Raw genomic sequence first — 12,680 nt, 5'->3', positions numbered from 1 at the left:
TCGTGTCTGCGGGCTGGCAGCTGCCTGGCTTCTGGCCCTGGGTGTCTTCCTCATTCCCTCCCTTTCCTCTCATTTCTTCTCCCCTTGAGCCTAGATTTCTGCTCCTTTTTATTCTCTCCCCTCTCTAGCCCTGCCCTCTCTTTCTCTGCCTAGCTATTAGCTGCTCCTCCCTTTCATAATTAAATAAATGCAGCATAAACAAATGTAACACATAACACATCTTTGCCCAGTTGAAATAATATTCCACAACAAATGACCCTTGAGGTTGACCTCTGGCTGTCACACACACACACACACACACACACACACACACACGACACACACACAGATACACAGACACACACACTCATGGGCACCCACATATACATACTAAATTACTGAAGTAATTCCATATCTGTTGATACATAGCTGTTTCTCTAAGATGCTTCAGATGGACAAACTGATGTCAAAGTTCATGGGGAAATGAGGGAGACCCAGAATAACCCAAACAATTCTGAAAAAGGAGAGCACTTCCCAATCCTGAGTTTACAGACCAGGTATGGTAGTGCATGCAGAAAATCTTAGTATGCAGCAGGATGAGGCAGGAGAGTTGCAAGTTTGAGGTCAAGTTAGGTTACACAGTGGGTGCTAGGCTAGCTTGGACTGTATTGTTTGAGACTCACTCTCAAAACCAAAAGAAAACAACAGCAGAACCAACTACACAACCCCAATGTCCAAGTATATAGAGATAAAAAGCAGGTCAGGAGTCACCAGCGGATGAAGTGGGGCAGATGCTGGGGACTAATCAACACAAGGTTCCTTTCTGGGGACAGTGCTACAGATTTAGAGCCCATGGTTACAAAACAAGAATATACTAAACACTACTGGTTTTTGCACTTTAAAACAGAGAATTTATGTTATGTGAACTTTCTCACTGAAAGTGCTATTTTGAAAAACCTCAATGTAATAATTCATTGTAAACAGGCTTTAAGAGCTGTGTACTCACCCAAGTAGAGCCAGAAATAGAAGCCGGCCCACCCCGACATCTTTTCACATAGAAAACTCCTGGTGGCATGTGGGCTAAAGGGCGTGTCCCCAACTTGAAAGGGGTCAGTTACAAAGTCTCCAGCCGGCCTTATGCTTAAAAGTTTAAAATGTTTCCATCTTAAAATCGTAAACAAGTGACTGCCACTCTTACTATTTCTTTTTTTCAAGTACTCAAGTGTATTGTTGAGATATTGATCAAATTAAAATCATATTCCTCTCAGCAGTGTCCAGAGTTGATTTTAGATATAGTCAAGTTGACAACTGAGGTTTTTTTTGTTTCTGTTGTCTGCATTTTGGGGTCTAACATAAAAAGCGGCCCTGCTCATATCAAGGTCCTCAAGTGCTCCTTTGTTTTCTTCTAGTAATTTCATAGTTTAGGCATTATGTTTAGGTCTTCAGTATGTTTAGACTCAAATGGAATAGGGGTCTAGTTGCATTCTTCTGCCCATAAATAGTTCCCCAAGCGATAACATTTATCAAACGGATATTCATGTATGTCCTTGGGGCCTTTGTTGAAAATCTGTTGCCCATGAGAATGTGGATTTCTGGCTTCTGCATCCACCCACCTGGCTTATTCTTATTTATATTCTGATGCCATGCTGCTTTGATTATAGCATCCTCCCCCATATATGTAGGTGGAAGTTTCTGTCCCACCAACAACTCCCAAATAAACACACTGAGACTTAATATTACTTATAGATGCTTGGCCAATAGCTCAGACTTATTACTAACAAGCTCTTACGACTTAACTCATTTCTACTAATCTATGTGCTGCCCCGACGCTCATGACTTTTACCTTTATCCCATTTTGTGTGCCTGATTCCTTCTCTGTGTGGCTTGTGCTCTCTGACTCCACCCTTCCTCATCCCATCATTCTCAGTTTGGCTTTCCCACCTAACTTTATCCTGTTCAGCTAGTAGCCAGCTATTCACACAGTGTTGGAAGAATTATTCCACAGGATCTTGCTATTCAGCCTGGCTTGTCCTTGACAATGATCTTGTCTCACTTGCCCCCAGAGGTGTGACTCTAGGTGTGTCCCTGCTCCCAGGTATGGGCAGGCTTACATACTGTACCACCTTTATGTTTCTTCCTTTAGCTCAAGACTGTTTGGATATTTGAGGATTCTTTTGACTTTCTATGAATTTTAGAATTTATAAGGATATATTTAGTTAAAACTGCCATTTTATTTCAATGCAGACTAATTCTTCTAATTCATAAATGTGTTTTTTTCATTTTTATATTCTTTTCAACCTCTTCTCAATATTTTATATTTTTCATTCTAAAGAGGCTCCATTCTGTGGTTAAAATCATTCCTAGGTTTTTTTTTTTTTTTTTTTTTTTTTTTTTTTTTTTTTTAGATAATGTCAAGTAGCCCAGGTTGGCTTGGCTTTGAACTTTCTAAGTAACTGACAGTGGCCTTGCACTTCTTATCTTCTTGCCTCTTCCAAGTGTACCACCACCCCACTTATGTGATGCTTGACTTTCTCCATGCTATTAAGGGAGCATTTTCTCTTCTGAGCTGTATCTACAGACTTTCGTTAATTTTCTTTCTTTCTTTTTTTTTTTTTTAAGATTTTTATTTATTATGTATATAGGTTTCTTCCTTCATGTATCCTGCAGTACAGAAGAGGACACCAGATCTTATTACAGATGGTTGTGAGCCACCATGTGGTTGCTGGGAATTGAACTCAGGACCTCTGGAAGAGCAGCCAGTGCTCTATTCCTCTGAGCCATCTCTCCAGCCACCAATTTTCTTTTCTTTTTTTTCATAGTAAATATGTGTGCTTTTGTTTTTTTTTTTTGTTTGTTTTTTTTGTTTTTTTTTGTTTTGTTTTTTTTTTTTGGTTTTTCGAGACAGGGTTTCTCTGTGGTTTTGGAGCCTGTCCTGGAACTAGCTCTTGTAGACCAGGCTGGTCTCGAACTCACAGAGATCTGCCTGCCTCTGCCTCCCAAGTGCTGGGATTAAAGGCGTGCGCCACCACCGCCTGGCAATATGTGTGCTTTTGTGAATGTGTTCAGGGGCCCATGGATACCATGGGTTCTAGGAGATACCCTGGGACATTACAGGTGGGAGTTACAGGTGATTGGGAATTGTCCCACGTGGGTGATGGGAACTGAACTCAGGTACTCTGGAAGAGCAGCAGGTGCTTTTAACTGCTGAGCCCTAGACCTATTGTTTTTTATAGCTGTTGTAAATGGTGTTACTTTCTTCACAATTGTTTTCAGATGGTTCACTATTGGTACCTAGTTTTTTGTATTGCTTTTGTATGTGGATTCTGTGACCTTTAACTTTACTAAATTATATGCTCCAATGGCATTTTTGATAGAACCTAAAAAAATGTAAATTTTGCTTCCTCCTGTCTAGTTGCCCTATTTTCTGTCTCTTGCTTAATTTCTCTGCCTAGGGCTTCTTCTACTGTGTTGAGCAACAGTGCTGCTCAGATCTTACAGGAGACAGTTTGTTTCTTATCGTTCAGGGTGGTGTTTGCTCTCAGTGTGTCATAGATTATGTAGTATGTGTGTGCGTGCATGCATGTGTTTGTGTATGTGTGTGTGTGTGTCAACTCGCTCTGTAGACCAGGCTGGCCTTGAACTCAGAGATCCGCCTGCCTCTGCCTCCTGAGTGCTGGGATTAAAGGTGTGAGTCACCACTGCCCGTCAACATATACTTTTATAACTAATTTGTTTAAAATTTTATTTTGAAGAAATGTTGAATCTTATAAGATGGTTTTCTTGCATGCCCTGAAATGATCACACAACTTTTCCCATTTAGTCTAGAGATGTGATATATTAGCTTTATTGGCAGTACAATTCCCTTCACCTCTTCCCCTTCTTCCTCCCCTCCTTCTCTCTTCTTCTTTCCCCCCCTTTTTTTCTTATTCTTCATCTTTCCTTTCCTTTGCAGTATTGGGTAGCTTCATGAACACTAGGCAAATATCCCACTACCTCTCATCTATGTCGCCAGACCCAAGGAATCATTTGAAAATGTGCTGTTGAGCTCATTCTGTTAACACTTTACTTAGGGATTTTTGCAGGCTGTTTTCTTTTTGTTTCTTTTGATTTGTGCGCTTGTCTGGCTTTAGTAGCAGTGTAATTCTGACTTTATAAAGTGACTTTGAAACTATTCCCCCTCTTTCACACCTGGGATACCTGTAATCCCAGCCCTTTAGACTGGAGGCTCAGGAGTTCAAGGCCAGCCTGGGCTATGTGAGACTCTCACCCTCAACTCCAATAACTGATGCTCTTTATTTATTTATTTTTTTGATTTTCAAGACAGTGTTTCTCCGTAGCTTTTTGGTTCCTGTCCTGGAACTAGCTCTTGTAGACCAGGCTGGCCTTGAACTCACAGAGATCCACCTGCCTCTGCCTTCCAAGTGCTGGGATTAAAGGCGTGCGCCACCACCGCCCAGCTGCTCTTTAACTCTTTATGGGATGGAGTAGCAAGGCACAGGTTTCTCTTTGTTGGAAATCTTTTTCTTCTTACTGGTTCACTGGCATTCAGATTACCGGTGTGTTCAGGCTCTGCTGCACAGGACTCTCTCCACTCTGATTCTGTCTTCAGGGTAGATTGACACAGGGCTAGCTCATCTGGCAGGAGTCTTGGCATCGTCCTCTCTCGTGGTCATTGTTGGCGTGGAGTAGCTCTTTTTCTCCTCCCTTCACTTTCAAGCTATGTCCATAAATCTGCACCTATAGGGCTAATTTAGGTAGCCAGTACTGAATCTAAAAAACCCTTTCAGTCAGGCTTGGAGAGTTGGCTCATCAGTTAAGAATATTCATTGCTCTAACAGAGGACCTGGGTTTGACTCCTACCACCCACATGAGGCTCACAACCATCTGTAACTCCAGTTCCTGGGGGCATCTAATGTCCTCTTCTGGCCTCTATAGGCACCAGGCACACATATAACACACAAACATATGCAGATAAAACATCTGTACATATAATGAAAAACAAAACAAAAGCTCCAAACCCATTTGTATATTCTATGTTTTGGTTAAAGAGGGCAATTTGCTTGTACTTAGCACAATTGTTGGTGAACAACCTGGGTTTGTTCACTGTTTTCTGCTTTGCAGTTCCTTTGCTCCATTCTATCTCTTATTGTCTCATTTGGCTTTGATAAAATTTCTGTAGTTACATATTGATTTATATAGTTATGTAAGTCTATATATATTCATTATAGTTCTATACTGATTTCTCCTCTGTGTCTCTGCCGCAGATTTCTCTGTGTTTAGGAGGCTTACTTAAAACACCTTACAGTTATTGTAGTCTGTTTTTAACAGATGACAGTTTCACCCACATTAAAAAAAACTGCTCATTGACAGCTTCTTCCACCACTTTTTATGCTGTTATTGTTGCAATTGATGAATTAGTATTCAACAAAAGTACAAAAAAATGTAATGGAGAAGCTTTCCAACGAGTGACAGTGGGGCTGACAATCTACAGCAGACCATCTTATCGTGTCTGATGAGACTGATCCAAAGAAAAGCCAGTTTCTTAGGAGATGTGACAGCCGTTCACACACTAGCATTGCGACTAAGCATAACTGAGGAGGCATGGAGACAGATATTCACATGGAAATCGAATGCTTGCCACTGCTCTGTTCCCAACCACATCACACTGGAGGCATCGGGTTGCCCTGAGCTGGAGGATGGAATCGCAAGCTGTGACAGGCCTGTGCAGTGGAGGGCTCAGCAGCAATAGGAGTGGGTTACTAATGCACGCAAGCAATATGGATAGATTTCAAGTCAATTATTCGAGCTGAAAGACGAAGTCTAAAGTTGTCTGCAAACTGTGTAGCCATTCGCATAGCAATCTAGACGAGAACAACCGTGGTTCAGGGACAGAAACAGCAGTGGTGTCAGCGGGGAAGAAGCCAACCGTGAGGCACCAGGAGGAGGCCATAGCCTGATGGTGGTCATGATCATATGACTGGATGTTGTCAAAACTCTGAAACTGTAACTAAAACAGCTGAATTTTATTTTATGCAAAATTTATCACCAATAAACCTGACCTAAAAAATGCTATTGACGTCAGGACAAAGCTCCAGAGCCTTCACTGGGTGGTCAGTGAGTCTCCTGCAGTGGTGGTGGTGGGGGGGCGCAGAGTTTGTGTTGTCTCGAGTCCTCTGTACTTTTCCTTCCTGGGGCTTCTAGTTTGAAACCTGTAACACATCCCTGTTTAACTTGCTCTTCTTCTCTCCACATTGCTGTGCTGAGAGTCCTTGAAGGCACCGTGTCTGCTACCCCGTCTGGTGCTCAGCAAACACGTCTGTGTTGAGTGAATGAGAAAGTGGGCGATAAACGCCTGGGTTCTATGGATAAATGCTGCGTGTTTACCTAGAGCATATGAAAAAGACATTTTTACTGGTCAGATAACACAAAACTTTCTGGGCAGCAAGGTTTTCAGTACTAGGGACTAAACTACTCAGTGCTTCAAGAATACAGGACAAGTAGTTTACCACCGAGCTATACCACCAGTCTTATAATTGTGGTTTTTACCCAATCAAACTGATTATGGTCAAATTAGACTTTTTTTTTTAAAGGATCCCATTAACATCATACGGATTTCTTTTCTTTTCTTTTTTAAAGATTTACTTATTCATTTATTTACTTATTATTTATACAGTATTCTGCCTGCACAAATGTCTGTGTGACACAAGGGGGCACCAGATCTCATTATTGATGGTTGTGAGCCACCATGTGCTTGCTGGAAATTGAACTCAGGATCTCTGAAAGAGCAGCCCATGCTCTTAACCACTGAGCTACCTCTCCAGCCCGCCATATTAGACTTTATCCTTTGCTTCTGCAGATAATTCTATTCTAAAGGTACCATGTCTGCTCTTCTAGATATTGTATTTGTGTTCTCCAATGCATCATATTCTTAGCTGCCTTAGTAATTTCCCTAAAATATCATCTGTGATAACTACAATCCTACTTCCCCTTGGCTTTATGATATATTCCTCTAGCTAGGAGCATATTCAGTTGGTTGGGGGTGTAGCTCAATGGTAGACCAGTTGCCTAGAATGTCTGAAGTCCTGGATTTCACCCTTAACATTCTCTCTCTCTCTTGTGTGTGCGCCTGTGCTTTCTCAAAATGTATTCTGAACCATGTCTTAGTCACTGTTCTGCTGCTGTGAAGACACACCATGACCAAGGCAGCTCTTAGAAAAGAGAGCATTTCATTGGGAGCTTGTTTACAATTTTAGAGGTTTAGTTCATTGTCATGGCAGGAGAATGGGGACACATCTCTGCAGCAGCAGCTGAAAGCTATGTCCTGATCTATTGGCTGAGAGAGAGAAATAAAGGAACACTGGGCTTTTGAAAACCTCAGGGCTGGAGGGATGACCCAGAGGTTAAGAGCCCTGGCTGGCCGGGCGGTGGTGGCGCATGCCTTTAATCCCAGCACTCGGGAGGCAGAGGCAGGCGGATTTCTGGGAGGTCAAGACCAGCCTGGTCTACAAGAGCTAGTTCCAGGACAGGCACCAAAGCTACAGAGAAACCCTGTCTTGAAAAACCAAAAAAAAAAAAAAAAAAAAAAAAAAAAAAAAAAAAAAAAAGCACTGGCTGTTCTTCTGGAGGTCCTGAGTTCAATTCCCAGAAACCACCTGGTGGTTCACAGCCATCTGTAATGAGACTGATGCCCTCTGCTGGTGTGCAGGCATACAAGCAAGTAGAATACCGCATGCACAATAAATAAATAAATAAATCTAAAAGAAAGAGAAGGAAAAGAAAACCTCAAAACCCCTCAGATATGTTGTTCACCTTTTAAAATTTTTTTATTGATTTTTATTGAGATTTACATTTTTCTCTGCTTCCCTCCCTGCCTCTCCCCTCCCCCCTTCAGCCCATGCTCCCAATTTACTCAGGAGATCTTGTCATTTTCTACTTCCCATATAGATTATATCTATGTAAGTCTCTCTTAGTGTCCTCATTGTTGTCTAAGTTCTCTGGGATTGTGATTTGTAGGTTGGCTTTCTTTGCTTTATGTTTAAAAATCACCTGTGAGTGAGTACATGTGATAATTGTCTTTCTGTGTCTGGGTTACCTCACTCAAAATGATGTTTTCTAGCTCCATCCATTTTCCTGCAAAATTCAAGATGTCGTTACTTTTTTCTGCTGTGTAGTACTCCATTGTGTAAATGTACCACATTTTCCTTATCCACTCTTCAGTCGAGGGGCATTTATGTTGTTTCCAGGTTCTGGTTATGACAAACAAAGCTGCTATGAACATAGCTGAGCACATGTCCTTGTGGCAAGACTTTGGATATATACACAAAAGTGGTATTGCTGGGTCTTGAGGAAGGTTGTTTCCTAATTTTCTGAGAAATTGTCACACTGACATTCAAAGGGGTTGTACCAGCTTGCATTCCCACCAGCAATGCAGAAGTGTTCCCTTTTCCCCACAACCTCTCCAGCATAAGTTGTCATCAGTGTTTTTGATCTTGGCCATTCTTACAGGTGTAAGATGGAATCTCAGAGTTGTTTTGATTTGCATTTCTCTGATGACTAAGGATGTTGAACATTTTCTTAAGTGTCTTTCAGCCATTTTAGATTGCTCTGTTGAGAGTTCTCTGTTTAGGTCTATACTCCTTTCTTTCTTTTTCTTTTTTTCTTTTTTTTTGGTTTTTTCGAGACAGGTTTTCTCTGTAGCTTTGGTGCCTGGCCTAGAACTAGCTCTTGTAGACCAGGCTGGCCTTGAACTCACAGAGATCTGCCTGCCTCTGCCTCCCGAGTGTTGGGATTAAAGGCATGCGCCACCACCGCCTGGCTACTCCTTCCTTCCTTCCTTCCTTCCTTCCTTCCTTCCTTCCTTCCTTCCTTCCTTCCTTCTTTCTTTCTTTCTTTCTTTCTTTCTTTCTTTCTTTCTTTCTTTCTTTCTTTCTTTCTTGTTTTTTTCGAGACAGGGTTTCTCTGTAGCTTTTGGAGCCCGTCCTGGAACTGGCCCGTGTAGCCTAGGCTGGCCTTGAACTCACAAAGATCTACCTGCCTCTGCCTCCCGAGTGCTGGGATTAAAGGCATGTGCCACCACCGCCCTGCTGTACTCCATTTTTAAATTGGATTTTTTTTTTTTTTTTTTTTGGCTTTTCGAGACAGGGTTTCTCTGTGGCTTTGGAGCCTGTCCTGGAACTCTTGTAGATCAGGCTGGCCTCGAACTCACAGAGATCCGCCTGCCTCTGCCTCCCAAGTGCTGGGATTAAAGGTGTGCGCCACCATCGCCCGGCTTCTTGAGTTCTTTGTATATTTTGGAGATCAGACCTCTGTCTGATGTGGGGTTAGTGAAGATCTTTTCTCATTCTGTAGGCTGTCGTTTTGTCTTGTTAACCATGTCCTTTGCTTTACAGAAGCTTTTCAGTTTCAGGAGGTCCCATTTATTAATTGTTTGTCTCAGTGTCTGTGCTGCTGGGGTTATATTTAGGAAGTGATCTCCTCTGCCAATGCGTTCAAGTGTATTTCCCACTTTCTCTTCTATAAGGTTCAATGTGGCTGGCTTTATGTTGAGGTCTTTGATCCATTTGGACTTGAGTTTTGTGCATGGTGATAGGTATGGGTCTATTTTCATTCTTCTACATGTTGATATCTAGTTATGCCAGCACCATTTGTTAAATATGTTTTCTTTTTCCATTTGATATTTTTTGATTCTTTTTCAAAAATCAGGTGTTTGAAGGAGTCTTCTATTAGGTTCTAGTTGTCCTCCTGTCTGTTCTTATGCCAATACCAGGCTGTTTTCAGTACTGTAGCTCTGTAGTAGAGTTTGAAGTCAGGGATTGAAGTCCAGAAGTTCCTTTATTGTATGGGATTGTTTTGGTTATCCTGGGTTTTTTGCTTTTCCATATGAAGTTGAGTACTGTTCTTTCATGGTCTGTGAATAATTTTGCTGGGATTTTGATGAGCATTGCATTAAATTTGTAGATTGCTTTTGGTAAGATTGCCATTTTTACTATGTTAATTCTGCCTACCCAAGAACATGGAAGATCTTTCCACTTTCTGGTGTCTTCTTCAATTTCTTTCTTTAAAGATTTAAAGTTCTTGTCATACAAGTCTTCCACTTGTTTGGTTAGAGTTACTCCAAGATATTTTATGCTATTTGTAGCTATTGTGAAGGGTGTTGTTTCTCTGATTTCTTTCTCAGTCCTTTTATCATCTGTGTACAGGAGGGCTACTGATTTTTTTGAGTTAATCTTGTATCCTACTACATTATTGAAAGTATTTATGAGTTGTAGAAGCTTTTTGGTAGAATTTTTGGGATTGCTTATGTAAACTATCATATCATCAGCAAACAGTGAGAGTTTGACTTCTTCTTTTTCAGTTTGTATCCCCTTGATCTCTTTTTGGTGTCTTATTGCTTTAGCTAGGACCTCAAGAACTATATTGAATAGATATGGAAAGAGTGGACAACTTTGTCTTGTTCCTGATTTCAGTGGAATCGCTGTGAGTTTCTCTCCATTTAGTTTGATGTTGGCTCTTGGCTTGCTGTATCTTGCCTTTATTATGTTTAGGTATGTTCCTTGAATCCCTGTACTCTCCAAGACCTTTATCATGTAGGGATGTTGTATTTTGTCAGGTGTTCACCTTTAATTCCAGCACTGGTGATGCAGAGGTGGGCAGATCTTTGTGAGTTCAAGACCAACCTGCAAATTCCAGGACAGCCAGGGCTGTTAACACAGAGAGACCCTGTCTTCAAAAATTAACAAAAACAAAACAACAAATCCCCCCCCCAAAAAAGGAATGAAAAAGAAAAGAAAAGAAAACCTCAAAATCCATCCCCAGTCACATACTTCTTCCAACAAGGATGTGTCTCTTGTAATCCTGTCAAAGAGTTCCATTCCCTGGTGACTAAGCATTCAAATAGGTGAGCCTATGGGGGTCATTCTTATTCAAGTCACCAAAAGCCACCTAGAAAATCTTGCCTTCTCCACACCCTCCCCTCCCCGCAGTCATGATCTGGTTTTCCTCCTTCTTCCTTTGAGACAAGTCTCACCTATCTCCCTATGCATCCTTGAACTCCTGATCCTCCTACCTCTGCCTTCCTAGTGCTGGTACGCACCACCAAGTCTGGCTTCTTCACAGACAGGAAACTCCCAGAGGTGTGTGATCTTTCCCCCCCATCTCTTTCAGATTGGCTCTTACTTTGGGGCCTCCCTCTGTTCCGTGGACATGGATGGTGATGGCAGTACCAACTTGATCCTCATTGGTGCCCCTCATTACTATGAGCAGACCCGAGGAGGCCAGGTGTCAGTGTGTCCTTTGCCTAGAGGGGTAAGTGATGAATGGATGGCCAGATGCGGCTGGGTGTGAGGTGAAGGGTTGTCATGGTTTTGGGCCTGACACTATTTCTGTTTAGCAGAGGGCTCGGTGGCAGTGTGAAGCCATTCTCCACGGCGAGCAGGGCCATCCCTGGGGTCGTTTCGGGGCAGCTCTGACTGTCCTGGGAGATGTGAATGGGGACAAGCTGACGGATGTGGCCGTCGGGGCTCCAGGAGAACAGGAGAATCAGGGAGCAGTCTACGTCTTTCATGGGGCATCGACAGTCAGCATCAGCACCGCTCACAGCCAGGTAAGTCCCCACTGCTGACCTGGCATGGCACTGACTTGTGTGGTCTGGACCCTCTGATTTAACTGCCAGATCGGTTTTCCTACACACCTTCCAGAACCTTTAAGAGAGTAACACACTCTTCACACTGCCTCAGAGACTCTCCAGCCTAGATGAACTCTTTGAAAGGGTAGGCGGTGCTTTGGGGCACCCACACTCAGCTTTATTGCTGAGGCCTTGCTGGCCCCACACTGCTTGGTTCTGTTTAGCATTGGCTTTCCACTGTTGAGGGTGTTACTGTGTTAATTGCCAATGCCTTCTTTCTCCTCTTACTTCTTGTATTTATATGAGAGTTTGGGGCTGGTGAGAGGGCTCAGCAGGTAAAGGCCCTTACTGCCAAACCTGCGTACCTGAGTTTGCTCTCAGGGCCCACATCATGGAAGGAGTGAAATAATTCTTAGAAGTTGTCCTCTGGCCGAGTGGTGGTGGCGCACGCCTTTAATCCTAGCACTTGGGAGGCAGAGGCAGGTAGATCTCTGTGAGTTCGAGACCAGCCTGGTCTACAAAAGCTAGTTCCAGGACAGGCTCCAAAACTACAGAGAAACCCTGTCTCGAAAAACCAACCAAACAAAAAGTTGTTCTCTGACCTTTAACGTGAACACTTCCTCAAGGAAGATAGATGTAATGAAAGAGATAATTTTGAGCTGGGCAGTGGTGGCTCATGCCCTTAATCCCTGCACTTCGGAGGCAGGGGCAGGTGAATCTTTGTGAGTTCAAGGCCAGTCTGGCCTACAGAGCTATTACCAAGTCTCAGGAAAAAGAGAGAGAGAGAGAGAGATAGATAGATAGATAGAGAGAGAGAGAGAGAGAGAGAGAGAGAGAGAGATTGAGATTTTTTTTTCTGATCATATACATAAGATCCAGGTGGGTGAAATGGTATATATATATTTAATTTCTTTCCTGTAAAACTTTTAACTTTCTTTAGGAAACTCAGATAATCCAGGACAATTTTGTATACTGTTTGGAGATTGTGACTTAAAGTTAAACAGCTCCTTAGTGGGTCTTAAGTCATTTGAATTCCTTGAAAAGGCTGGGTGGTAATGAAGAGAGCCTCTGCCTCAGC

At 42.4% G+C, this 12,680-nt stretch overlaps 1 protein-coding gene across 3 annotated transcripts in view; it reads left to right on the top strand.

The window, feature by feature from the left end:
- Positions 1–12,680, top strand: part of Itgam (integrin subunit alpha M) — a 43,053-nt gene that overhangs the window by 19,807 nt on the left and 10,566 nt on the right. For 2 of the 3 annotated variants that reach the window (XM_057779245.1, XM_057779244.1), the window contains exons 13-14: positions 11,143–11,283; positions 11,369–11,581. In XM_057779245.1, the coding sequence (XP_057635228.1) occupies positions 11,143–11,283; positions 11,369–11,581 (354 nt within the window). The remainder of the gene's footprint in view (positions 1–11,142; positions 11,284–11,368; positions 11,582–12,680) is intronic. The other variant, XM_057779246.1, reaches the window with a different exon arrangement.

This window comes from Chionomys nivalis, chromosome 8, assembly GCF_950005125.1.
Source record: "Chionomys nivalis chromosome 8, mChiNiv1.1, whole genome shotgun sequence".
Classification (NCBI taxonomy): domain Eukaryota; kingdom Metazoa; phylum Chordata; class Mammalia; order Rodentia; family Cricetidae; genus Chionomys; species Chionomys nivalis.
The sequence above is the reverse complement of the archived record's forward strand: the minus strand, read 5'-3'. Positions and strand labels throughout refer to the sequence as shown.